The 23,826-nt window shown below is 33.3% G+C and overlaps 2 protein-coding genes across 10 annotated transcripts in view; both read left to right on the top strand.

The window, feature by feature from the left end:
* Positions 1 to 1,370: 1,370 nt before the first annotated feature.
* Positions 1,371 to 23,826, top strand: part of LOC126728939 (probable LRR receptor-like serine/threonine-protein kinase RFK1) — a 51,023-nt gene continuing 28,567 nt past the window's right edge. Inside the window, exons 1-25 of one of the 5 annotated variants that reach the window (XM_050434691.1) lie at positions 1,371 to 1,604; positions 2,580 to 2,751; positions 3,049 to 3,120; positions 3,263 to 3,331; positions 3,411 to 3,482; positions 3,795 to 3,866; positions 3,977 to 4,048; positions 4,188 to 4,259; positions 4,363 to 4,434; positions 4,541 to 4,612; positions 4,716 to 4,787; positions 5,908 to 5,976; positions 6,266 to 6,331; positions 10,014 to 10,076; positions 10,169 to 10,216; positions 10,385 to 10,434; positions 12,081 to 12,323; positions 12,402 to 12,469; positions 12,545 to 12,743; positions 13,464 to 13,610; positions 14,492 to 14,610; positions 14,681 to 14,891; positions 15,193 to 15,430; positions 15,558 to 15,708; positions 15,840 to 16,518. In XM_050434691.1, coding sequence (XP_050290648.1) covers positions 1,508 to 1,604; positions 2,580 to 2,751; positions 3,049 to 3,120; positions 3,263 to 3,331; positions 3,411 to 3,482; positions 3,795 to 3,866; positions 3,977 to 4,048; positions 4,188 to 4,259; positions 4,363 to 4,434; positions 4,541 to 4,612; positions 4,716 to 4,787; positions 5,908 to 5,976; positions 6,266 to 6,331; positions 10,014 to 10,076; positions 10,169 to 10,216; positions 10,385 to 10,434; positions 12,081 to 12,323; positions 12,402 to 12,469; positions 12,545 to 12,743; positions 13,464 to 13,610; positions 14,492 to 14,610; positions 14,681 to 14,891; positions 15,193 to 15,430; positions 15,558 to 15,708; positions 15,840 to 16,220 — 2,967 coding nt within the window. In that variant the 5' untranslated portion in view covers positions 1,371 to 1,507 and the 3' untranslated portion in view covers positions 16,221 to 16,518. Of the gene's footprint in view, positions 1,605 to 2,579; positions 2,752 to 3,048; positions 3,121 to 3,262; positions 3,332 to 3,410; positions 3,483 to 3,794; positions 3,867 to 3,976; positions 4,049 to 4,187; positions 4,260 to 4,362; positions 4,435 to 4,540; positions 4,613 to 4,715; positions 4,788 to 5,907; positions 5,977 to 6,265; positions 6,332 to 10,013; positions 10,077 to 10,168; positions 10,217 to 10,384; positions 10,435 to 12,080; positions 12,470 to 12,544; positions 12,744 to 13,463; positions 13,611 to 14,491; positions 14,611 to 14,680; positions 14,892 to 15,192; positions 15,431 to 15,557; positions 15,709 to 15,839; positions 16,519 to 23,826 lie in introns of those variants that run through there. The other 4 variants (XR_007656423.1, XM_050434685.1, XM_050434689.1 and 1 more) reach the window with 4 other exon arrangements.
* The window catches only part of LOC126728944 (probable leucine-rich repeat receptor-like serine/threonine-protein kinase At3g14840), a 42,493-nt gene continuing 36,631 nt past the window's right edge, over positions 17,965 to 23,826 (top strand). For 2 of the 5 annotated variants that reach the window (XM_050434711.1, XM_050434712.1), the window contains exons 1-2: positions 17,965 to 19,920; positions 20,822 to 20,891. The gene's annotated coding sequence lies outside the window, so the exon portion shown is untranslated. Of the gene's footprint in view, positions 19,921 to 20,821; positions 20,892 to 21,087; positions 21,158 to 23,826 lie in introns of all 5 variants that reach the window. The other 3 variants (XM_050434710.1, XM_050434713.1, XM_050434709.1) reach the window with 2 other exon arrangements.

Genomic DNA, 23,826 nt, shown 5'->3' on the forward strand with positions numbered 1-23,826 from the left:
AAAATTATATTGATTGGGACTCATTACAACTCAAAACAAAAGTATCATAAGAATATTGTAAGATTTTTTTTTTTCCTTAGAATTTCTCAAATTTTTTTTTTGAGAACTAGAATTTCTCAATTTTGAAATGTTATTATTACTATGAGCCAATTACATGATTTGTTCGGCTTAAATGAAAAATGCTTACAGCAGTTTAGAACTTTGAGGATAAACCTATAGTCCAAGAGTTTTTATTTTTTATTTTTATTTTTTTTTATACTCTCTCTATAGTCCTAGAGTTAACTGTTCAAATAAAAAGTCCATTGATTAAATTGAAACCCACATAAAAATCTCAAAATTGTTATATATTTTTTTAGAATCCATCTCAAAATTGTTATATTGTTGCTAACAATGTTGCTAAAAATGAATTTATCAATTGAGCCAATTGGAAACTATCATAATATTTTATATTCTAATTTTGGATGATGGTATATAATACTAATATTTTAGCCAAATATTTCTAAATCATTAAATTTGATGATTTATTATTATTATTATTATTTATTTTGTTTGTTTAAAATAAAAAATTAAAAAAACTTGTTACTTGCACTTCAATGTGCTCTACAACAAATGAAAATATGAGTTGAAAACACAAAATCGTGTCTTCAATGCACGTTTTCAATTGTTTGCAGACCTATGTGCATGGACAAACAGGTATGTACAACATACATTGCCCGGACAAAAATATCAAATCAGGATTTATGGACTTAACTGAAGTGGGATGTGACATTTTTCGGAGAAGGAAATACTGCCTTATGTAGGGCCTCGACCCCCAATTGGAATTCACCGCTACATGTTGGCGTAGTTTTTGGACTTTGCAACACAACTCGATTTGGGTTTACCGTGCCACTGTGTGCTTCCAACTCTTAGAAAGAGCCAGCGAGCAATAGACGTTGAAAACTTGCACATGCATATATGTTTGGCGGAGAGTGAAGTGAAGTAACTCATACAGCAATGAAAAGTGTGTCAAACACTTGTCTTTATTAATGTTTTTCTTAATGAATTATGCTTTAGCTCTTTCTCTCTTGGTTTTGTGGTTTTGTTTTAAAGCTAAATTGAATCAAAGTAAAGCTAAATCAGACATACCCAAAAGCCAAAATGAAGAGAATAAAATACTCACACTATTCACAACTCCCCAGGCTGGGAAAATATTACAAAATTTATTGTCTAATGGGTGAGACAGGATTTATATGACAATTTTAATTCCACTTGGACATGAAAACAAAAAACTGAACGGTGAAAAGGGGACAATATTTTGACAATTTGTTGCAGTCACACGCTAATTTAATGCGATAATGTATTGTATAATTTTGTTTTTGTATGCTCAGAGCTTTGGACTGTCTCATACTATTAAGCTTTTACAAAACCAAAAAAGTCGGAGTGTACAAGCAAACTCACTTTTCAAAGCATACTTTTAAGTTGTACTAGTACCCTTCAGGAGCCAATACTTTGACAGTTTCCGACCATCATGCAGGGAAGAAACTTCTTCTTTGTCTTCATGATTATGGCGTTTAGTTGCTTCTGGTTGAAGAGATCCGCAGAGGCACAGGTACCCCAACAAGAAGGTACCAGCTAACTCTTCCATTCTTTATCTCTCTTGTTTTTTGGTGGGGTCTATAATACTTCCATTCTAACTGTGGAGGAAAATGAAAATTTTGTATCTTTGGAAGTTGGTCCAACTGGGTGTCACCATAACTGGCTGGACAAGTTGGGTTGAGCTTGTCATTTTCGTTTGAAGAAACCGAAATAATCTTCTTGGTGACCAAAAGGATAAATGGGTGTTTTTGCATTGAGATATATATGACTATAGAGTAATTCACTAGTGTTGATTTTCTGGTTGTCTGTGTTTAGAGTGTCTAAGTTCTATTCTCTGTGGTTTTGTCACGTCCTTATTGGTCTGAAAATCACATAATTATAAAAAATTGATTTTTCCCCCTTATGGAGTAATCTACTTTGAAAACCCAATTGTAGTGGTTTTTATAAGTCATATTGAGTTATTACTTTTCATATTTTCCTCCACAATGTTCTGTATGGAAGAAGTGATTTGGAGAATTGTAGGAATTAATTCATGAAATTTGGTTGATAAAAGTCTAAATTTGTTATCATTTGGGAGTTCTAATCAATCTCCATGCTCTAGTTTCTATTTGATTATGAGCTGACGTTTCCCTTCAAGCCTTCAAGGAAAAAGAAAAAGAAAAAGAAAAAGAAAAAGAGAAAGTTATAAACAAAATGGGAAATTAAACTTAAGTGTAGAATGGTAGAAATGTCCTTGATGTTCCTCTTATTTCTCTTCAAGTCTTGGGTATTTAGAACTACTGGACAAGGTTAAGCTAACTGTGTTTCCAATCTAAAATTAGGCAGTAAAAATTGTATTACTCAAGTGAGAAGATAAATATCTTCCTTGGTGCTTTTTAATGTAAATTTTAAAGTTCATGTAGCCAAAATAGGGAATTAATTTGAATTGCCATTGTTTTACATTAGTGCAGTTGTACAACACTGATTTGACATGTTATGTTTATTCGATTGTGGATGTTGTTTAGTTGATGCACTCAAAGAAATAACTAGTACGATGGGTGTGAAGGATTGGAGGTTTGATGCTAATTCTTGCCAAATTATTGGGGTAACACCAGAGCCACCTGAGAATGCTGAGAGCAGCATCAATTGTGATTGTCACTTTGAGAACAACAACACTGTCTGTAATGTCGTAAAGATGTATAGTTCCCTCATCTTATTACTAATTACTTATACTGCAATTCTTCTATCTTATGCATCATTCTATGTCTCCACACAATGGATACAAGTCTAAAAGTTACTCATCTATATATTGTTATTGTAAATAATTTTTATCATGAAAGTGAAAAAATTTGTTGTGGACCATACCTTGTAAATTTAGTCCAGTAAACATTATTTTTAAAAGCAATCTGTTTAAATCTCTTAGCATGTTATCATTGATTTACTTTTCATGATAATAGTTGCCAAGACTCAATATTTTATTTCTCATGTGTATAGAGTGCTAAAGGGTTATAGTCTTCCTGGCATGCTTCCACCTCAACTTGTCAAACTTCCTCAGCTCCGAGAAATGTAAGTTCGTTTTGAAATGCTTCAATTACATGTTTGATGGTAATATTTTGCAGCACCAATTTCTAGCACAATTCACAAGGTTTGAATAAAGACATTTTTTTCCAGTGCTTTTCAATTTACACCAATCTTCCTCTAATTGTAGTGATTTTGCGTACAACTATCTCAACGGAACAATACCACTGGAATGGGCTTCAACACAATTAACTTTTATGTGAGCTTTTGTAAAGTTATATTGATAAAATTTATATCTATTTGCTTTTATCTTAAATTAACCAGCAAGTGATGTGCAGCTCTGTTCTTGTGAATCGCTTATCAGGGGAAATTCCAAAGGAGTTGGGAAATATTACTACTCTCACATACCTGTAGGTTTTGAACTTTGGTTTAACTCAGTCATGTATATCTTGGACAATGGACATTTATGGTGATTGAAGTCTTTATGAATGGGTTACAGTTGTGAAATGAAGTAGAAAGGCTTCGGTTTTCTTGTTAAATTTATTGTCATGACCTCAAAACCTATGGAACTTTTCATCCTTTATCTGTTACATAATAGTTCTGATATCCCTGCACTCCATAGTGACCTCTTGGAGGGTTTAATCATGTTTTTTTCCATTAAGCTTTCTTAGTAATCTCAATATTTCGTTTTTTAATTTTGGTTTTTCCCCCTTTTCAAACAGGTGCCTTGAAGCAAACCAATTCTCTGGCATTGTTCGTCCTGAGCTTGGCGATTTGACCAACTTGCAGACTTTGTGAGACGCCTCATTTCTTCATTTTGGTGTTCTATAATTCTTAAATTTTCTCTTCACTTTTAACACTTTTCTGAAGGGTTTCGTTCATTGCTTCAATATTGTAATTGCAGGATGCTTTCCTCCAATAATTTGACAGGGAACTTGCCGATGGCCTTTGCTGGGCTGAGAAACCTAACAGATTTGTGAGAGTTTATTATATCCACCTCTTTTTATATATTTGCCTCTCTTTAAACCATAAATATCCACCTCTATTTATATTTGCCTTTAAAGCATAAATATCAACTTGTGCCTGATCAAAAATCATTTTATTGCTCAATACAGTAGGATAAATGATAACAAATTCAGAGGAATTATACCTGATTTCATACAGAATTGGAAACAACTGACAAGACTGTGAGATCTTTGTTCTTTTGAAAATATCTCAAGTTCTTTGAGTTTTAATGGTAGATAAGTCTAAATTTAGCGTATATTCTCATTCAAATTTAAATTCTTGAAGAGAAATGCACGCAAGTGGACTCGAGGGACCTATTCCACCAAATATATCTCTTCTGAATAATTTACTTCAGTTGTGAGTAAAAAGCCTTCTCATATCCATCTAGTAACTTGATATGATGTGAGTTTGTTTTTGTATAGTAATCAATGGTTTTGGCTTATGGTTTGCATCCTTTATACAGGAGGATTAGTGATATAGATGGGCCAAATCAGGACTTTCCTATGTTGAGAAACATGGCAGGCATAATAAGATTGTATGTTTGGTACTTACGTTGTCAAATGATATAAATGTTTGACTTGATGATGGTCAATTTGATATAATTCGTCAATTTGATATAATTCAATTATGTATTTTAGGGTTTTGAGAAATTGTAAGATTTCTGGGGAGATCCCTGCATACATCTGGACAATGAAACAACTGGAGATGTTGTAAGTAAAGCATCTCAAGTATTAGAGCATGGTGTTTCCTTAGTTAGCAGTGTTTGAGTTATCGTTATTATAAGTATATATGCCTTGATTTGGATGGTGTTCGAAGATACAAAGTAAACATGCTTTTGTTTTAGTGAACAAGAAAAATGGAGGCAATTTAAATGAACAGAAAAACATAACTTTTCTTTCACCTATAAGGTGAATTACTGTTAAGTATTTATTTCACTTATACAATGTAGACATCTAATCAATGTTTTGCATTTAATTGATGAATAAAGCTTGGGCAGATATCATTGTAGATATCCAATATTGGGATTTCAGAGTTCTGAATGTTTATAAGCATTTATAGATTCTAATGGTTGTCATTGTAGATATGCAAACGTTAATTGACACTTCAAGCTTTCAATTGGCACTTAGAAAAAAACATAGGAAAAGATTATACAACAAAGAAATTGACATGTGAACATTACAAAATGGTGTAAAAAACCTCAAATGAAAAGAAAGATTGTAAAGATTTTGAATAATAAGGTAGAAATAAGTTCTAACTCTAATGTTAAGAATGATAAGAAACAATCAGGCCTTTCAAACTATGAATATCACATACTCCTTAAGAAGCCATATCACAGAAACTGTAGATATTATTGGGAACATCATTTTATATGTTGGCAACTCATACACATACTTATCATAATTACCTAACACATGGACGTAAACTTATGTACACACCTGTTGATATTTGATATACATAAAATTTATCAACCAATATAATCTAGAAACATCAGAAACCTATAGGATATAAAAAAGTTATGACAAATTGATGAATTACTCATTTCTTTCCCTTTTAATTTAAATATATTCTCAAATTTCTTGCTGCTATCATTTTCAGTTGTTTTCTTATTACTATTGTCTAGTTTTCTTCTATTTTCAGGATGGCAATAGATTAATAGATGCATAACATATTGATAGAAGCAATGCTTGCTTTCAAGAGAATGATGCCTATTGCCTTGTTAATTAATGTAACCTTTTTTAATTACAAAAATGTACTACATTTTAACATACCCGGTTGGTAAATTTCCCAAGGATTGATAATGATTATTCTGTCACTTTGTGATTATGATAGGGATGTCAGTTTTAACAAACTGGTTGGGGAACTTCCACCTAGTATAAAGTTAGAGCGCCTGAGATTCCTGTAAGTATATTGAAATATGGGCGTATTTGCTTACATATTAAAACGTAAGCATTTCATTTTCAAAGTCTGGAGGACTCAGATTTACATAGCCACAAAAGTGAAAACAAATGCTTACACAGATGCATGCACGTGGTTCACAATTCTTATGATTAAACTTGCTTTCTGGTACAGAACCATTTCTTAGTATGCTAGCAAATGTAGGCTTAGATTTTCTGATTGGATTTGTTCAATTGCTTTCGCATTCTAGTATTGGTATATCATACTAAACTTCTGATGTTGTTTTTGTTAGCTTTTTAACTGGCAACTTGCTAAGTGGAAATGTGGGAGACTCGGTCTTGAAGGAAGGAAGTAATATGTATGTTTCCTATCTAGGATGCTTTTAATTTAGTTTCATCTTTTTGATATATTTGCTTTCTACCTTTCATTTGGTGTGATCCCCTTGTAATGTAATTTTTTTTTCTCCTTGTTAAATATTAACAATGAAATACAGGTAGTTAATAATTTGAGGCCAATGCACTAACCATTCTAAGGATGGAGTTTGTAAATCCCCTAATTTTTTATATTCATTTGAAATATTCTATGTAGACCTTGTGTGTTCTAAATGCTCTGATACCACTTAAAAAAATCTGTTTTAGACCCCAAACACTTAAGCAGCAGCTTGATTGAATAATTTATGATCTATTTCAATGGATAATACAAACAAGTATTTCAACCTTAGTTATAGATACCAAATCAAAAGCAATGAAGATATAAAGCAGTAAAAGGAACACAGATTTTGTAAAGAAGTGGAAATTCAATGAAGAACCTCATCAAAGGAAAAACCACTGTAGGGGTCCAATCCCATAGAAACTCACTATAAGAAATAGTTACAACTGTTTACTTACAAAACCTTTGCACTACTAGATTCTCTATTGTAACCTTGGGATGAAATCCCCTCCCATTGAATCTTCCATTTCCCTCCAATTTTCATTTAGATGTAAGACACAACATTTAAAATTCAAATAAATGCCATGTGTCTCACATCCGACTAAAAGTGGGAGGGAATTGGAGGGTTCAATGGGAGGGGTTCCTTTCCCAAGCTAAGTTACAAATACCTATCTTGCCTTCCCACTGCAATGCCCCCAAAACCTTTAGATTCCTGTAAAAGACATTTGCTCTCAGCATAGTATAATATTGATATGGTAGCCTCTCTCCACTCAATTTGTACAACAGGGGTTGGTTTTATATAGGGAATCATTAGGTTAAGTCATGTGGCCTTCACAGTCAGTGTACAGTTTGAGTCAATTTTTCTTGAGTGAGTGTCAAGTGAAATCTCTTGGAAAGCATATTTGTGTCAACTTCAAAAGGCCATATTTTACTCATTTCAAATCCAAATTAGGTCAAATTTTTGAAGCTTCGGGCGTCTACTTTCCAATGAAACAAGTTTCACTATGAAATTCATCATGATACAAGTTATATAGGCAAAAGAGCATCAACTCATCGTCTATGAGGAGATCAAAGCTTTATCTTCTCTTAGCAGCTTCTAATCCAGACTCAACCCTAGCACAATCTTATTGATACAGTGAAATTTGATATGTTTTGGCACTAGAATTTGGCAACACTCAACAATCTAAAACCTAACAGCATTTGTTTTACGTTATTAAGCTCATAATGTTCTATCTTCTCTTTGTTCTATCATGAGACATTAGGAATTTTAATAAAATGATGTTCCTTTTACAAAAAATCTCAGTTGCAATAAGATTTCCAAATATTCTTTTAGAGTTAATATTAATAATTAAATCATGTTGACTTGAGAATCGCTACATGCACTAGGCTACTTTTCACATCTTAGTCTCAAGGCAAGACACACAAATTTAATATTAAAGCAGTTCAGTAGGGCCTTAATTGTCCATCCTACCTTAAGACAGGACTGTTACAACTTCATAGTCAACAGTTATGGGGCTTTTCAGCATGTACTCAGAACTTAGCTTTCAGGAAAATTTAGGAAAATCTCACTTCCAATTTCTTATACAATGTCAAATTATATAAGGAGACAGAAAGGACAAATTATATAAGGACTTCAGAAACGAGTAATTCAGCTTCACCATACTCATTCAGAAACGGTATCAGATATTCTTTTTGATTGGTGGAATTGATTGGGGAAACACTCATCAAGTATTTGGAATTTAGTTCCGTTGTGCTTAATGTGGTGTATATGGAAGGAGCGTAACTGGCGGACTTTTGAGGACATAGAAAGATTGGGTGACTAGCTGCTTGCTTTTTTTAGTGGGTCTTTGTTTGACTGGTCTTTAGCTTGGGGACCACATCTTGTGATTCCCTACCCTTGTTCATTAGTTCTCTTTCTGTTTGTAATTTATTTCTTTTTCTTGAATTTTTTTGGACTGCTTTGTGCTCTTTGCATAAGGTAGCCTATTATATATACATCTTTCTCACTTATCAAAAAAAAAAAAAAAAAAAAACTCATTCTTGACCCTCAAAACACTGGTCATTCTGTTCTCTCCGAAGACACCGCATTAGGCATAATCGAACAGCTTGCCAACTCCCCCCTTATTCCTTCGACAAACCTCCTGCCCCTTCCAACATGCCAGCATATCTTGAACTAAATTCGGCATTGCCCAATAGACTCCAAATATACAGAAAATCATACACCACAATTCCTTAGCCATTTCACAATGTAAAAATAAGTGATTAGCATTCTCCCCATACTTCTTGCACATGAAGCGCCACTCCATTATAACAATGCCCCTCTTCCTTGTGTTATTGGCTGCTAAAATCTTCCCCAAAGCCACACACCACGAAAAGAAAGCCACCCTTGGTGTGGGATCCTGGCTTTCGGTATACTTCTCCTAGGAAAATTTAAGCCAACCCTCCTCAAAAGTCTATAATAGCTCTTCACCTGGAAACCTTGGTTCTTCGAAGTAAGCCACACCAACTTATCTAACTCCTCATACCTGATATTTGCTTGGGAAAGATCCTCCAATAGCTGTGCCGCAGATTCCATTTCCCAATCCTGAACTGCACAAATGAACGCCAATGTCCAAGTGATCTGTCCAGACCTGATCTCTGCACAATCTGTCACTGTACCCTTACTATCTCTTGCTATTAAACACAAGTTGGAATACCTATCCTTGAGTGGAGTCATGCCAAAACCAAACTTTAGTGCTGCCTCCAATATCATATCTAATGAACTGTGTGAAGTTGTCCCAGCTGCCTCTAATATACTTCCACAATCCCACTCCATATGACCCGCTCACCTCACCCGAACACCAAGGTCTTGAAGGGATGGGAATTGTCAAGTATATGACACCATCTTACACAGATTGAGAAAAATCAAATTTAGATTTTGTATTAGTGAATGCAGAGTCTAGAATTCTGTGTGTGCAATAAGAACGTATAATACACATATAGTGCTCAATAGTTTACAAGTAATATCAACTATCTTTGGCAGCCATTAACAGAAAAATTTTGGTACCAGATACTATCAACCAACCCAAATGCAATTCACGTGTACTCTACTAGTGATTTTGTTGACTTAGTAGCTATTTACTTGGCCTTTGTCTCAACACTTCATTTTTTTTCTTTTCCTTTTAATTCCTGCTCTTCATAAATGCACAATGGTAGATTTGGTTAGTGCTAAGATTAATTTCAAGTTTGACTTTGGATGTGAAGGTTTCTCTGCAACATTATCTCTTTTGAATTATCGAACATTGTTGCTTCAAATACTTCCTTTTGTTATCCAATTTTTTGCTTCTTTTTGTTTTGTTTTGTTTTTTGTTTTTTTTTTTTTTTTGGGTGGGGGTGGGGAGGGATTGATGTCCTGAAAATTTTCTCCTTTTCTGTTTCGAAATCAATAAAATAGTATTAATGTTATATCCTGATAAGACATGCCTCTTGGGTTCAAATATTTATGAGATACTAAATGCTATTACTAAAATTCAAATAATCCTTTTTTTTTTTTTTTTTTTTTTCAGTTTGGTTTGGTTTATTTATTTATTATTTAAAGAATTGACGTTGTCTTTTCCAATGCATTGCTGCAGTGATCTTTCATACAATAACTTCACATGGCAAGGCCCTGAGCAACCAGCTTGTCACGAAAACATGTAAGGCTACTTGTATGATAATCGTTTACTTATATTTTTAGGTTTGATATGGTTTAAGACTGAGATCTTTCACCTCATATTTTTTTTGTTAGGAATTTAAACCTTAACTTGTTTCGAAGCTCTTTAATTGATGATGATGTGTAAGATGCCCTTTCCCACACTTTTTCATTGATTTATCTTCTTGTTTCTTTAGTTCTGTTATAATTTCTCAAGTTTACCAATGAGAAAGAAGGTTAATGTAAAGTGTAGATTTCATTTACTGAATGTTGTCCATTTTCCTACTAATTTATTCTTTTGTACTCATTCAGTAGTAGAAGGCAAGATCCTCATTGCTCGAAGAATTTCAACTGTCCACGATGTAAGGATAGGTTTCTGGAGTTCCATAATCATTGATTACTATGAAAATAATGTTAATTTTTCCAATTCAATTTTTGAATTTGTTCATAAGAGAATATATGTATCAATCATTTCAGCCCAAATGAAAATTGTTTAAGGAATTCTACATATATTAAGTCCTTTCATTCAAACCAAAGAAAAACAAAAGAGATTAATGATTTGAGTAATTGAGCTTGAACTTTTGCTTCTTCAGTTTTGAAATCAACAGGAGAATATAATGAATCTTTAAAGCCTAAAAATTTTTAACTCCACAAGGTCTTCTAGATTACTTTTAACTCTAGATGCCTTTTGTGAGTTTTGAAACATGGGGAGATTAGACCATTTTCTACTTTTCAGAGTTAGCTTGGGTTATGGAACTGTTTTCAGAATGGATTGGATGTCTGTGCATGGCGTCTTTACTTTAAGCTGTAGGATGAAAAGATTTCACAGGATGCATGGTGTGGGAAGATGCCTTTTCAGCTCTTGTTTTCTAATTTATTTCCATCATTCAGTATAACTGAATAAGTGAAAAAATGGCTAATTATAGGGGCTAGATAGGATTGATCTTACATTCAAATCTGAGGTTAGTAAAATTGGAATCAGAATCAGTTGAGGTTTCAGTCCTTATGCTTCTTGATGTTCAAGGCTGCAGTTTTGATGAAGATAGATGTTAGAAGCTGAGCCAAAAGTCATCTGATTGAGTTAAATTTGGCTATAAGTTATTGTTTGTTTTGGGAATGCAGTTCTTATTTGCGTTGTTATGGTGGACAATTTGTTAAAAAAGAGGCAATTTAATATAAGCTGATGTCATTTGTAAAGAAAGGGAGGACAGTATCATTTGTTTTGTATTGTCACTAACAATGGTTCTTTTTCTGTCCTCCTTTCTCTATCTGGGTTTATTGGGTAATGCCTGCATTAGTGATAAAGATTTTGGCAGCTCGGAGATGAGGATTTAGAAGTACGAGTCAAATGGCATGGTTTGTAATTCCTCGTTGTTTGTTGTGGTGAATTTGGAATGAGAGGAAAAATATGGTATTCAAGGCAGTAACTCCAAAAGTACAATCTATCTTCTTTTGCTGATTATGGCACTTTCCTTGGATATAATTGAAACATCGAACTAGTGGTCAATTTGTATAATTTTTTCCTTTCACTCTTTGCTTATCTGGTGTTTCTCTTGTATACCTTTCGTTCGATAGGGCTACACCCTTTCTATCTAGCATTTCTCTTAATCAGATTTGTAATGCCCAAAAAAATGAAATCGTAAAACTTGACAATATGACTAGAATAGCGTGATTCATTTTCTAAAACCTTATTCTTGGAGAGAGGAGAGAAGACCTTGAAATGAAAGTGAATCTATAGTTTTTATGATAGCTTGCTTTGAAGTACTTATGAATTGCTAGAATCACTGAAAAATATAGCAAATGACTGGCAAGTGTGCGCGCGTGTGTGTGCATGCATGTGCACCCTTGGATTGATATCTCAGTTCTCACTATACCAATGTGAAATCAATTTAGCATTCTGAAAAAAAGAAAAAAGAAAAGAAGCTGTATAAAATGATGACCTCCATATTGTTGCATTATAGTTTACATGTAAGCTTGCTTTCTCATTTTTCTCTACATATCATGGCAGATTTGAATTGTATGCATGTCAATTCTGGTGGAAAGGATGCAACCATCAAGGAGAATAAAACAAATTTTGTATATGAAGGAGATGGTGATGTTGAAGGTGGTGCTGCAGAATACTTTATTAATGGCAACAGTTATTGGGGATTTAGTAGCACTGGAGACTTCATGGATGATTTTGATTTCCAAAATACACGTTACACTGTGTCTCCGCCATTATCAAATATCTCTGAATTGTATACAACAGCACGTAGATCTCCTATATCACTTACGTATTTCCATTATTGCTTAGAAAATGGGAACTACACTGTGAGTCTCCATTTTGCAGAAATACAGTTCACAAATGACAAGACATATAACAGTCTTGGGAAGCGTATATTTGATATCTACATTCAGGTAATTGGTCACAATGATGAAAATATGTATCCTTGATGTTGCAGATTAAGGTTTAATCAGACCACTTTGTTGCAGGAAAAATTAGTGTGGAAGGATTTCAATATTGAAGATGATGCTAGTATTGCTCAGAAGCCAGTAATAAAACACGTATCTAACATTAGTGTGGTAAACAATGTCTTAGAGATCCGATTCTATTGGGCTGGTAAAGGAACGACAAGAATCCCTAGTAGTGGAGTTTATGGTCCCCTTATATCAGCTGTTTCTGTGGTTTCCGGTGAGTTATTTAAGTGAATATCTCTCCTTTGTCATTTTAGAGATGCCGTGTTTCTGAGGGCCCTTCTTAGGACACCACTACTTGATGGTCCTCAAATCAATTCCCATGATTTCCAACAAAAATGTAATCATAGGAATCTTTTGGTGAAAAATTAAATTGCAATGCAGTTATTGCTCTGACACACTTGTGGAATCAGGATAATTATCTCCAGTTCAAAAGTATTATAGAATATGTTACTTGTGAGATTAGGATGGTGCAGCACCATAATTCCTTTTTAAAAAAAATTTGTTCTATGTGAGGCCCTTGCTTTCAACTGCAGAAGTAGCTGATAATTAGTTATTAGCCCTTATTGGTCGATTTCAAGTAGATATGTTATGCTTTGCATGGAAATGAATGCCTAGGGGTTAGTGGTTTGATATGCCATGTACTGTAGAATATCTCTTCTCTACCTCAGGTAGAATGAACCTTTTAGTTTCAATTTTTTGATAAATCAAGAATTTTATAGATTGTCTTCGGTGGGAATTTTAGTTTTGATTTTATGACTAATGCTTCAGTTTAAAAAACCACCCCATGCGCATTTTCTGTCTAATTAACAAATAATATATTTTCTTTTTCTTGATGTTTTTGTCTACTTTATTCAATGAACATATGGGTGGCCAAGTTTCTGGGTCTTGTTCACTTTTAATCGGTTGCTTGTGAGGGTGATTTTTTTGTGTGCAGATTCCAAATTTTGTTCAAATGGTGGAACCAAGCGAAATGTTTATATCATTGCTGGTGTTTCAGTTGGAGCATTATTCTTGTTACTCTTTATAGTGGGAATCCTTTGGTGGAAAGGCTGTTTGTGGAGGAAGAAGGGGAGAAAAGAAGGTGCAGGCTTTAGTAGATGTCTGATTCTAAAATTTATTTAATTGCCTCTACTTAGTCAACTTTAACAAGTAATTATGCAAAAAGAGTAGGCTGTCTTGACTCTTGAACTTTTGCAGTTTCAGTTGCTAGAGAATTTTGTGCAAGTGTGCATAATCAATTTTTGATACATAATATTATAAGTTGTTTGCTTAATAACAACATCTGGACTATACTTAGCTTCTAGAATAGTTTCAGTATGCAGTGAAATATCTACAACATTTTTCTCAAGGTATAGTTTTATGTTGTTTAATTACACAGAATTGGTTTAATATAATGGAAGTTGTTAGAATTATGGTCAAGTAATTAAATTTACCATTTCCTAACGGTTTATGCTTTTGGGGCAATCGATAATTTATCATGATATTTGAGTAGAAAATCTTGAGTTCAATCCCTGTTCCCATTCTTCCTCCCATTTAAAATGTTAAAAATTCCATGTATTGGACCACACTTAGTAAGGGGCAGTTTGGGACTACACATGAGAGGGATTGTTAGAATTATGATTAAGTGATTAAATTCACAATTTCCTAATAGATTAAACTTTTGGAAAAATTGGTAATTTATCAGGAGTATATGAGTTAAATAGATTTTTTTTTCTTCAATGAAATTGGTTGTTCAAAATTGTTAGGGTGGATTTCATTTTTACTGAATTCGAATTCACAAGTTCTGGTTCAAGCGGTTGAATTATTGCTCTTTAATGATAAGCTTCTGCGTAGTTACAATGAAAATTTTTAATTTTAATGTATCCGAGCATATCATCGTTCCTTAAGTGTAACTCAAGAAAGTAATTACAAAGAAAACTAACAATTCCTATCATACTGCTTCATATGTGCCTCCTTGAACAGATATTAAAGGACTAGAGTTGCAGACAGGAACTTTTACCTTAAAACAAATAAAAGCTGCCACTAATGACTTTGATTCTGCCAACAAAATTGGAGAAGGTGGTTTTGGTCCTGTATACAAGGTATTACTCTGACATGGTTGATCCCACTTGAGTATGGATTTTCCTGCTTATCTGACAAGGTTGGGTGCAGGGTCAATTACCTGATGGTACTGTCATAGCAGTTAAACAGCTCTCATCTAAATCAAAGCAAGGAAATCGTGAATTTCTAAATGAAATAGGCATGATTTCTTGTGTGCAACACCCAAATCTGGTGAAGCTTCATGGATGCTGTATTGAAGGGGAGCAATTGTTGTTGGTCTATGAGTACATGGAAAATAATAACCTTGCCCGTGCATTATTTGGTGAGTATTATGTAATCTTGGTTAGCACTGAGCTATTATGAAATTTTTTCATGATTAGAATTTAATTATATTGAGCAAGAATTAAGTCAGGTGAGCTTATCTGGCTTTCAGATTATCCTTGGATTTTATTTTTTTTAATGATTTTCTGGTTGGGCAGCTCTATAGGATTTGAATTTGAATTTTCTGGTTATTGGTTTCTTCTTATATTTATGCCTTTTCAATGAATTTCATTACTTACGAAAAAGAAAAAGAAAAAAAAAAGATTTGAGATGACTTTATCAATATTTTGTTCTTACTGTAGGTCCAGAAATCAGTCAGCTTAAACTGGACTGGCCTACAAGGCTTAAGATATGTATTGGGATAGCAAGAGGCTTAGCTTTTCTCCATGAAGAATCAAGAATCAAGATTGTTCACAGAGACATCAAAGCTACTAATGTGTTGCTGGATGGTGACTTAAACCCTAAAATATCTGACTTTGGATTGGCTAAACTTGATGAAGAGGAGAAGACCCACATTAGCACCAGGGTAGCTGGAACCATGTCAGTTCCCATCTTATTAATAACTTCTAGTTATTTATGTTAAGATTTTAATAATTAAATTTGATGTTTAGAAAATTTTTATAAACTTTGGAGTTGAATCACAAGACATTGAGATTTTGATTTGCAGAGGATATATGGCACCAGAATATGCATTATGGGGTTATTTGACCTACAAAGCAGATGTTTATAGTTTTGGAGTTGTGGCCTTAGAAGTTCTCAGTGGAAAGAGCAACAATAATTATATACCAAGTGACAATTGTGTTTGCCTTTTAGATCAGGTACTCTCTAACTTCATATCCCTATTTTATTCATAACATGTTATTAATGCATCAATTATTGCTTACTGATTGTGAAACTACTACCAAGTGGCAACAATTGCATGATAGTAATTGGATAATTTATATTACAGGCCTGCCATTTGCAACAAACTGGAAACTTGATGAAGCTAATTGATGAGAGCTTGGGGTCAGAGGTCAATGCAAAAGAAGCAGAAATTTTGGTTAAAGTAGCTCTTCTGTGCACAAATGCATCCGCATCACTTAGGCCTACCATGTCTGAAGTCGTAAGTATGCTTGAAGGGCGAATGACTGTTCCAGACATGATTCCTGAACCAAGTACCTATAGTGATGATCTAAGGTTTAAGGCTATGAGAGACCTTCATCGACAAAGGGAAAATCATAGTTTGAGCAAAAGCCAAACCCAAAATTCAACAACAATCCATACATTCTCCACTCCCACTGTATCTACCCAAGATTTTTATGAAATCAATCCAGAATCTAGTACTGGTTAGAGTGATGAGCATTCCGATTAGTTCCTCATTGAGCATAGTGTTTATTCTTTAACTCTATACCTGACTTCTTGTGGCTATTACTAAAGCTTCATCTATACACATGGACATGATTTGGCATGATAAATCATCCGGAAAAAGTTTAAAGTAGGGATGCACTAATATAATGTAATTATTTCTGTATAAATGTTTTTTAGGATAGAGAGGGAATATGTAGGGATTTATTTATTTTCATTCTTTCTTGTGTTCTATTTATAATTTATTTGTGGTAAAAATAGTAAAAATTGAATTTGCTGTGTTACATTATTTTCTACACCATGAAAATTTTAAAGTGGGGGTCTTTTTTCAATCATGGTACTACAACTTGAGAAAATTTATGTCTCCATTACCTCTTTAAACATTTTTTTTTTAAATCAAACCAGTTGAATTTGAATATTACTTGGGAAATTCTTATCAGAATCAAGTCATGCTAATCAAATTTGTCTTGAGATCAAATCTTTGAGTTCATGTGGGTATGGACCGTATGGTATTGTCTCAATTAAGAGAACTTATTAAAAATAAATGATTCAAACACAAGTAGCTAAAATAAAAACTAGTTCGAATGTAAATGAGCAAACTACTTGCATTAAATCAAGTGTTAGATACAAACGATTCTGTGCCTGAAGTCTAAAGAAATCAAACTAAATCTAAATGCTAAAAGGAGATTAAAAATGAACCATAAGGGAATCAATATAAATATATATATATAATTTTTTCTAATGTTGATACAAACTTTTTAAACCCCAATTTTTTTATTATTCTTTTTTTTTTTTAATTTGATATTTAGAGTTACCAATACCATAAATTATGTAACTTAAAATTGATGTGAACTAACTCACTTTTTGGATAAATCAACCTAACAATAAACAAAGACTAAATTAGGTCTGATCTTCTATAAACAAGTTCAAATAATGTTTTTTTTTTTTTTTTTTTTAATTTTGGCTCATAAAACAGATTCATGTTGATATTGACAATTCAAATGAATGTATGGAAGCATTACTCTTGCTTAAATGATAAAAATGATTTTTAAAGGTGCTTGAACACAATGTTTGTAACTATAGCATTATAATTAAGTGATTTTATATTTGTAAATTGATAATTCATATGTTATACATGTAATAACATAATATGAATTTATAATCTCAAGAATGACTTTGCTACTAATTATTCCAGCACAACTTAAAATAGAGGAAAATGTTAAAAGAAAAAGTAGTATTAAAATTTAAAATACCAATACAAAATATGAGATATTGAGACAATCATATAAATTGATTTTTTTTTGGCACTAAATGATAATATCTTTGAGAGGAAAACTACAAAAAAAAAAAAAAAAAAAAAACCAACCCTTTTAATTTATTAAAACATAAAAATAGAGGTTCTTTTAAATGGTTCTTTTAGCAATTGGTATTTTGAAAGCACAAAGAAAAAGGGGTGAAAAAAAGAACACTGATTTTTTATTTATCAAAAACTATTTGAAAATCAGTATTTATTTTAAGAAAGAAAAATCAGTAGTTTTTTTTTTTTTTTTTTTTTGAAAATCAGAATTTCATTTAAGACGTCATTTTGGTTATATCAAATAAACTCGCACGTCCATCAAAAAAAAAAAAAAAAACTCGCACGTGCAAAAGTACCAAGACGCAACGGCTAGTAATTAACTAATTATAAAACGGCTAGTCGTTTCAATTTCTCTCTCTCACTTTCCTTTCTTCACTTTTTTTCTCTGAAAAAATTCTCACTTTTTCTCACACTTTCCCAGATAACCCAACCCGTCTTGAAAACCAGAAAATTTTCCCTCAAGAAAGTGGTTTTCCTTTCCACAAAAACAGACAGATTAAATTCAAGAAACGGACGGGTTCAAAGATTTTCCCCAAAAAATTGATCCTTTCTCTCTTCAAACGGGTTTTTAATTTTGAAATGCTTAATTTATTATTATTTTTATTTCTGTTTTTGGAGACTACTGACGGTGATGAAGAAGAAAAGGGTTTGAAGATTTTCTCTGGTGAGGGGGTTTTCCATGCCGCCGCTGGCCGATGATGCCTATGTCAGAGAGGAAGACTAATGGGTTTTTTTTTTTTTTGTGCTTTCATATGGTTTTGACTAATGGTGTTTTTTGTGCTTTCATATGGTTTAGACTAATGGGGGTTTTTTTTTTGTGCTTTCATATGGTTTAGACTAATGGGTTTTTTTATGCTTTCATATGGTCTAATGGGATTTTTTATGCTTTCATATGGTTTAGACTAATGGGGTTTTTTTTTTTTTTGGATTCTGATTTGTTTGCATGTACCTGTTGATTTGGTTCTTGTTTGTAATGAAAAAAAAAATTATTTTTGGATTTTCTTTGGTCTCTTGCTTTTTGCAATTTCCTGGTTCTTGAATTTTATTGATTTTTTAACTAGACTTTTAAATTTAGCATAATTTTGAACGCCTTTCTTGGTTTTTTATTCTAATTGGTGTGGAATATACTTTCAAATGTATGTGGGTCTTGGGTTTTGTTGGGGTTTACACGGAGAGTGGCTTTTGGGGCTTTGTCTTTGTGTTTCCATCTTGATATTAGGCATGTTTCTTCATTGTGGGGTTTTAGAGTCTTACCATTATTGACAACATAAACATGATCTTCAGCTTCAATATTTTACTAGATTTTCTGTGATATATTCTGATGGATTCCTCAGATTTTTCAGTTAAATTTTGTAGGTGATTTTGTTGTTGGTAGTTAATGTTTAGTTGTTCATTACAATAATCAACTTTATTTTTATTTTTAATTTTTTCTCTGATCTCTTACTCTCTTACATATTTATTCCCATTCTGTGCAAAAATAAAGAGAGATGCTTGTTGTTTACCGTTTTGGTGGTTTCTTCAACTGATACCGAGATGCTGTTTTCTGTTGTAGGGTTTTATTTTTTATTATTTATTTATTTATTTATTTTAATTCAACGGTTAAATAATTCATAAACAAAAGTTGATTTGTATATTGTTGTGTTTGGAACTTGAAGCTCACAAAAGGGTCTAGTGGTATGAATCCTTAAAAAAATGGAAAACAAATGTAACAAAGTGATCAGCAAGTGCAGGGAAAAAAATATAAATATATAGAGAAAGAGTGAGGTGGGTACGCCTGGGCTCCTTGGGCTTTGCTGCCGACCAAGGAAACAGCCACTTATTTGGCTATCTTGGCATTGAAGATAACCTTTTGTTTACAAACCCCATCTTGTGTTTGCCTTTATCTCTTTCTCTCTCTTACTCAGACTCACTTCTTTCTTTTGCCTCGGTTGTTGTCAAAGATTCTTCACTCTCATAGTCATACTCATACCTCCACAAGCATATATCCTCACCCCTCTTTGAGATCCATCTTTGGAGACCAGGAAACTTGCTTGGGTTGGGTTGCATTCACAAATCTGGTCCTCACACCCTGGGAGTATTCCTTTCTATTTCTGGGACTTTTTCTCAATTGGGGTTGTTTTTATTTTTGTTCACTTATTAGGACATGTGGTGGTGACTAATGAGGTATCTGATTTAGGCATTTAGTACTACAGTTCAGTGTTGAAGAAGGTTAGTTTTGAAGGTATAAGAGGGGCTGAAGCTAGTTGATCTTCTTTTGCTTTCAAAGATTGAAGTTTATGAAACTTGGATCAAAGCCAGATTCCTTTCAGACTGATGGGAACAATGTTAGGTGAGAGATTTTTTGGTGCTATATTACTTTTCTTTTGAAACATGAATTAGGAATTGCTGATGCTGCTATCTTATGTTTGATGCATTTCAGTCTGTCTTGCATAAGCCTGTTATAGATGATTTTTGGCTCTTTCAATTGTCTCTCTCTTCATTAAAATTTCTCTCTATGATCTCTTTTGTATTAGATTTACCATTATTCTTTGGTAGATTTTCCGCTTAGCGCGTACTGTTGCAGTTTGATGGAAAAGTTTGAATTTTGAGTTCTATTCTCTGATACTATGTAGACAGTAGATATACTCTGCCCAGGTAAATAGTTGTTTGAGGTTTATTTCCTGCTCCCATTGGGGACTGCTAACAACTTCGTCGCCTATTGAAATTAGGGCTTATTTAAATGTTGTTGGGTTTGAAAGATCCTGTTAGTTTATTGTCATTCTTTTTGACCTTTCCCATTTTTATGGCCAACATTTGTACTCATTTCCTTTACTTTTGATATTGACGTTGAATTTTGATGATATATTTCTTCTTGGCATTTAGGTTTGAAGAATGGTGCTCTATTTTCTCAGTTCTAACTACATTAGGACAATAGAAAATTCACTGCTGCTTCTTGCACCATCTCAGTATTGGGTCTGTTTTGGAATGTTTCCTCTGGTGAAATGGATTCCTTGTATTAGTTTAATGCTTCAAAGAATTTACATGGAAATGCGAAAAAGTTTGAATGAATTGTTATGCCTTGCTTATTAGTGAACTTTCCCATGTAGGTAACATATAAAGATAGTGTTGGAAGGCCTGTTGATGAGTTCAGATATTGTTCATCATTTAGGAATGCCTTTGTTCATGCTTAAAGTTTTTTGTATGTGTCTTTATAGTTATCAGTTCATTACGTGGAGCATAACCATGTGCAGGTATGTGGCAAGTGAGCTGGCAACGGACATCATTCTTATTGTAGGGGATGTAAAATTTTATCTTCATAAGGTACGATATTCTTTGGCTGAGTAATTTAGTATGTAATGAAGATAATTCTTTTCAATGTTTTTGTTTTTATTTTTTTAAACCTGTTGATGAGTTCAGATATTGTTCATCATTTAGGAATGCCTTTGTTCATGCTTAAAGTTTTTTGTATGTGTCTTTATAGTTATCAGTTCATTACGTGGAGCATAACCATGTGCAGGTATGTGGCAAGTGAGCTGGCAACGGACATCATTCTTATTGTAGGGGATGTAAAATTTTATCTTCATAAGGTATGATATTCTTTGGCTGAGTAATTTAGTATGTAATGAAGATAATTCTTTTCAATGTTTTTGTTTTTATTTTTTTAAATTTTAAGTTCTTGCTCTAACACCTGTATCACTGTCCTTGAATTGTGGAATTTTTTAATTCATAGAAGGGACAGTAGCTACTTATGCAGCATGAGTAATCTACTTGCATTGGCTGATCCTTATACAAGAATCTGCTACGATTGTTTCTATTTTTAAATTTTTGATCCACTACTTCCTTCTCTGGGAAAAGTACAAGCTTAGTTACTTATATATAAAAGCTTCTAAACTAATTCCAACATACAGAGTGACAATGATCTAAGCTAACTCTGAGTTCTCACATGCTTGTGAAGCAAGGCTTAAATTTTAAGTGTGATAAATGGGTTTGTTTAATGAAAATTCTATATAGCTTATCTATTACTGGATAAAGATTATTAAAATAGTATTAGAATCCACTTAGTTGATAATTGCCTGATAATTTAATTATAGTAATCAAATTGGGCTAAAAAGGAATTATAGGCATGGTTATCAAGGCATGGAATTAAAAGGTTTGTTAAGAGGCATTGGTGGGATTAACTTTAGCTTATAATTTTAGAACTTAGCCACTTTGGTCTCTAATTTACAAATTCAATGATAAAACTGAGCAGACTAGGGCAAACATGGCTCAATCAATTCAATTGTACTCATAATAATCCAAGGCCTGTGTTGATGTTTCCAACGTTGACTGGTCCTATACCTATAACCGAAAGAAGCTTCCAGAGGAAAATGGGAATGATCCAAACTGGAATGGCGTTAGAAACTGTCTGGTGCCTAAGGACTGGTGGGTTGAGGATTTGTGTGAAATTGAAATTATCTTTATAAGCGTGTTCTAATGATTATTAAAGCAAAAAGGATAGTTTCAAATGATGTGATTGGAGCAGCATTAAATTTGTGATAATTTGGGAGTTCTAGTTTCTATTTGATTATGAGCCGATGTGTCCCTTCAAGTCTTAGGTTTTTAGAACTGATGGACAAGGTTAAGCTCATTGCTTTTCCAATCTAAAGTTAGCCAGCAAAAATGACATTACTCAAGTGAGAAGATAAATATTTTCCTTGCTTGGTGCTTTTTGATGTAAATTTCTAAGTTCATGTAGCCAAAATAGGGAGCATTGAATATGAATTGCCATTGTTTTACATTAAGTGCAGTTGTACAACACTGATTTGACATGTTATGTTTATTTGATTGTGGATGTTGTTTAGTTGAGACACTCAAAGAAATAACTAGTATGATAGGTGTGAAGTATTGGAGGTTTAACACTAGTTCTTGCCAAATTGAAATGGTTGGGATAACACCAGAGACACCAGGGAATGCTGAGGGAAGCATCATTTGTGATTATAAGAATAATAACACTTTTTGTCATGTCGTAATGATGTATAGTTCCCTCATCTTATTACTAATTACTATTACTGCAATTCTTCTATCTGATGCGTGAGTCTATGTCTCCACATGATGGATAAAAGTCTTAAACTTACTCATCTATATATTGTTATTGCTAATAATTTTATCATGAAAGTGAAAAAATTTGTTGTGGACATTGTAAATGTAGTCCAGTAAACATTATTTTTAAAAGAAATCTATTTACATCTCTTAGCATTTTATCATTGATTTGCTTTTCATGATAGTAGTTGCCAATACTCAGTATTTTATTTCTCATGTGTATAGAGTGCTAAAGGGTTATAGTCTTCCTGGCATGCTTCCACCTCAACTTGTCAAACTTTCTCATCTCTAAGAAATGTAAGATTGTTTTTTTTTTTTGATAAGTAAGAATATTATATATACGAAAGGCTACTCTATGCAAGAAGAACATAGAGCACACCCAGAAAATACTAGAAGGAAAAACAAAGAAAAAACAAAAAACAAAACCAATCCACAGATTAATTACAAAGAGAAAGAGAGCTAATGAAAGAAAGGAGAGAATCACTAGTCGTGAGTTCCCAAGCCCGAGACTAATAAAAAAGAAGCCCACTAAAAGAAGCAAGTAACTGATCACCGGAACTATCCAAATCCTCAAAAGTCCGCCGATTCCGTTCCTTCCAAATACACCAAAAGATGCACAACGGAACTAAATTACATATCTGAGACGAGTGCTTCCCCAACCAATTCCACCAGCCAAAAAGCAAGTCTGGGATCGATCTAGGTACAACCCAAGACAAGCCAAAAGTTATAAAGACAAATCTCCATAACTGATAAGCCATCTCACAATGCAGAAGTAAGTAGTCTACTGTCTCTCCACAATGTCGACACATAATACACCAGTCCACAAAAACCAATCTCCTCAATCTCAGATTATCACCCGTTAGGATCTTATTCTAGGCTACACACCAAACAAAAAAGGAAACTCACCTAGGGGCCTTTACTTTCCAAGGAAAGACAATTGAAGGAGAATTCCTTAATTTGTTATAATAAGACCGGATATCAAAATCCCCATTAAGCTTCAACTTCCATCTCATTCGATCTCCCACATCCATTGCAGGAGTATTAGCTCCCAATATACGAAGAAAATGCAGCCCTTCATCCATCTCCCAGTCATTAAATTCTCGAATAAAACGAACATCCCAAATTCTTCTATCCTCCGCCCCCTGTCTTGACAAAGAAGCTTCAACAGATACCTCTT

Source organism: Quercus robur, chromosome 5 (genome assembly GCF_932294415.1).
Source record: "Quercus robur chromosome 5, dhQueRobu3.1, whole genome shotgun sequence".
NCBI lineage: Eukaryota > Viridiplantae > Streptophyta > Magnoliopsida > Fagales > Fagaceae > Quercus > Quercus robur.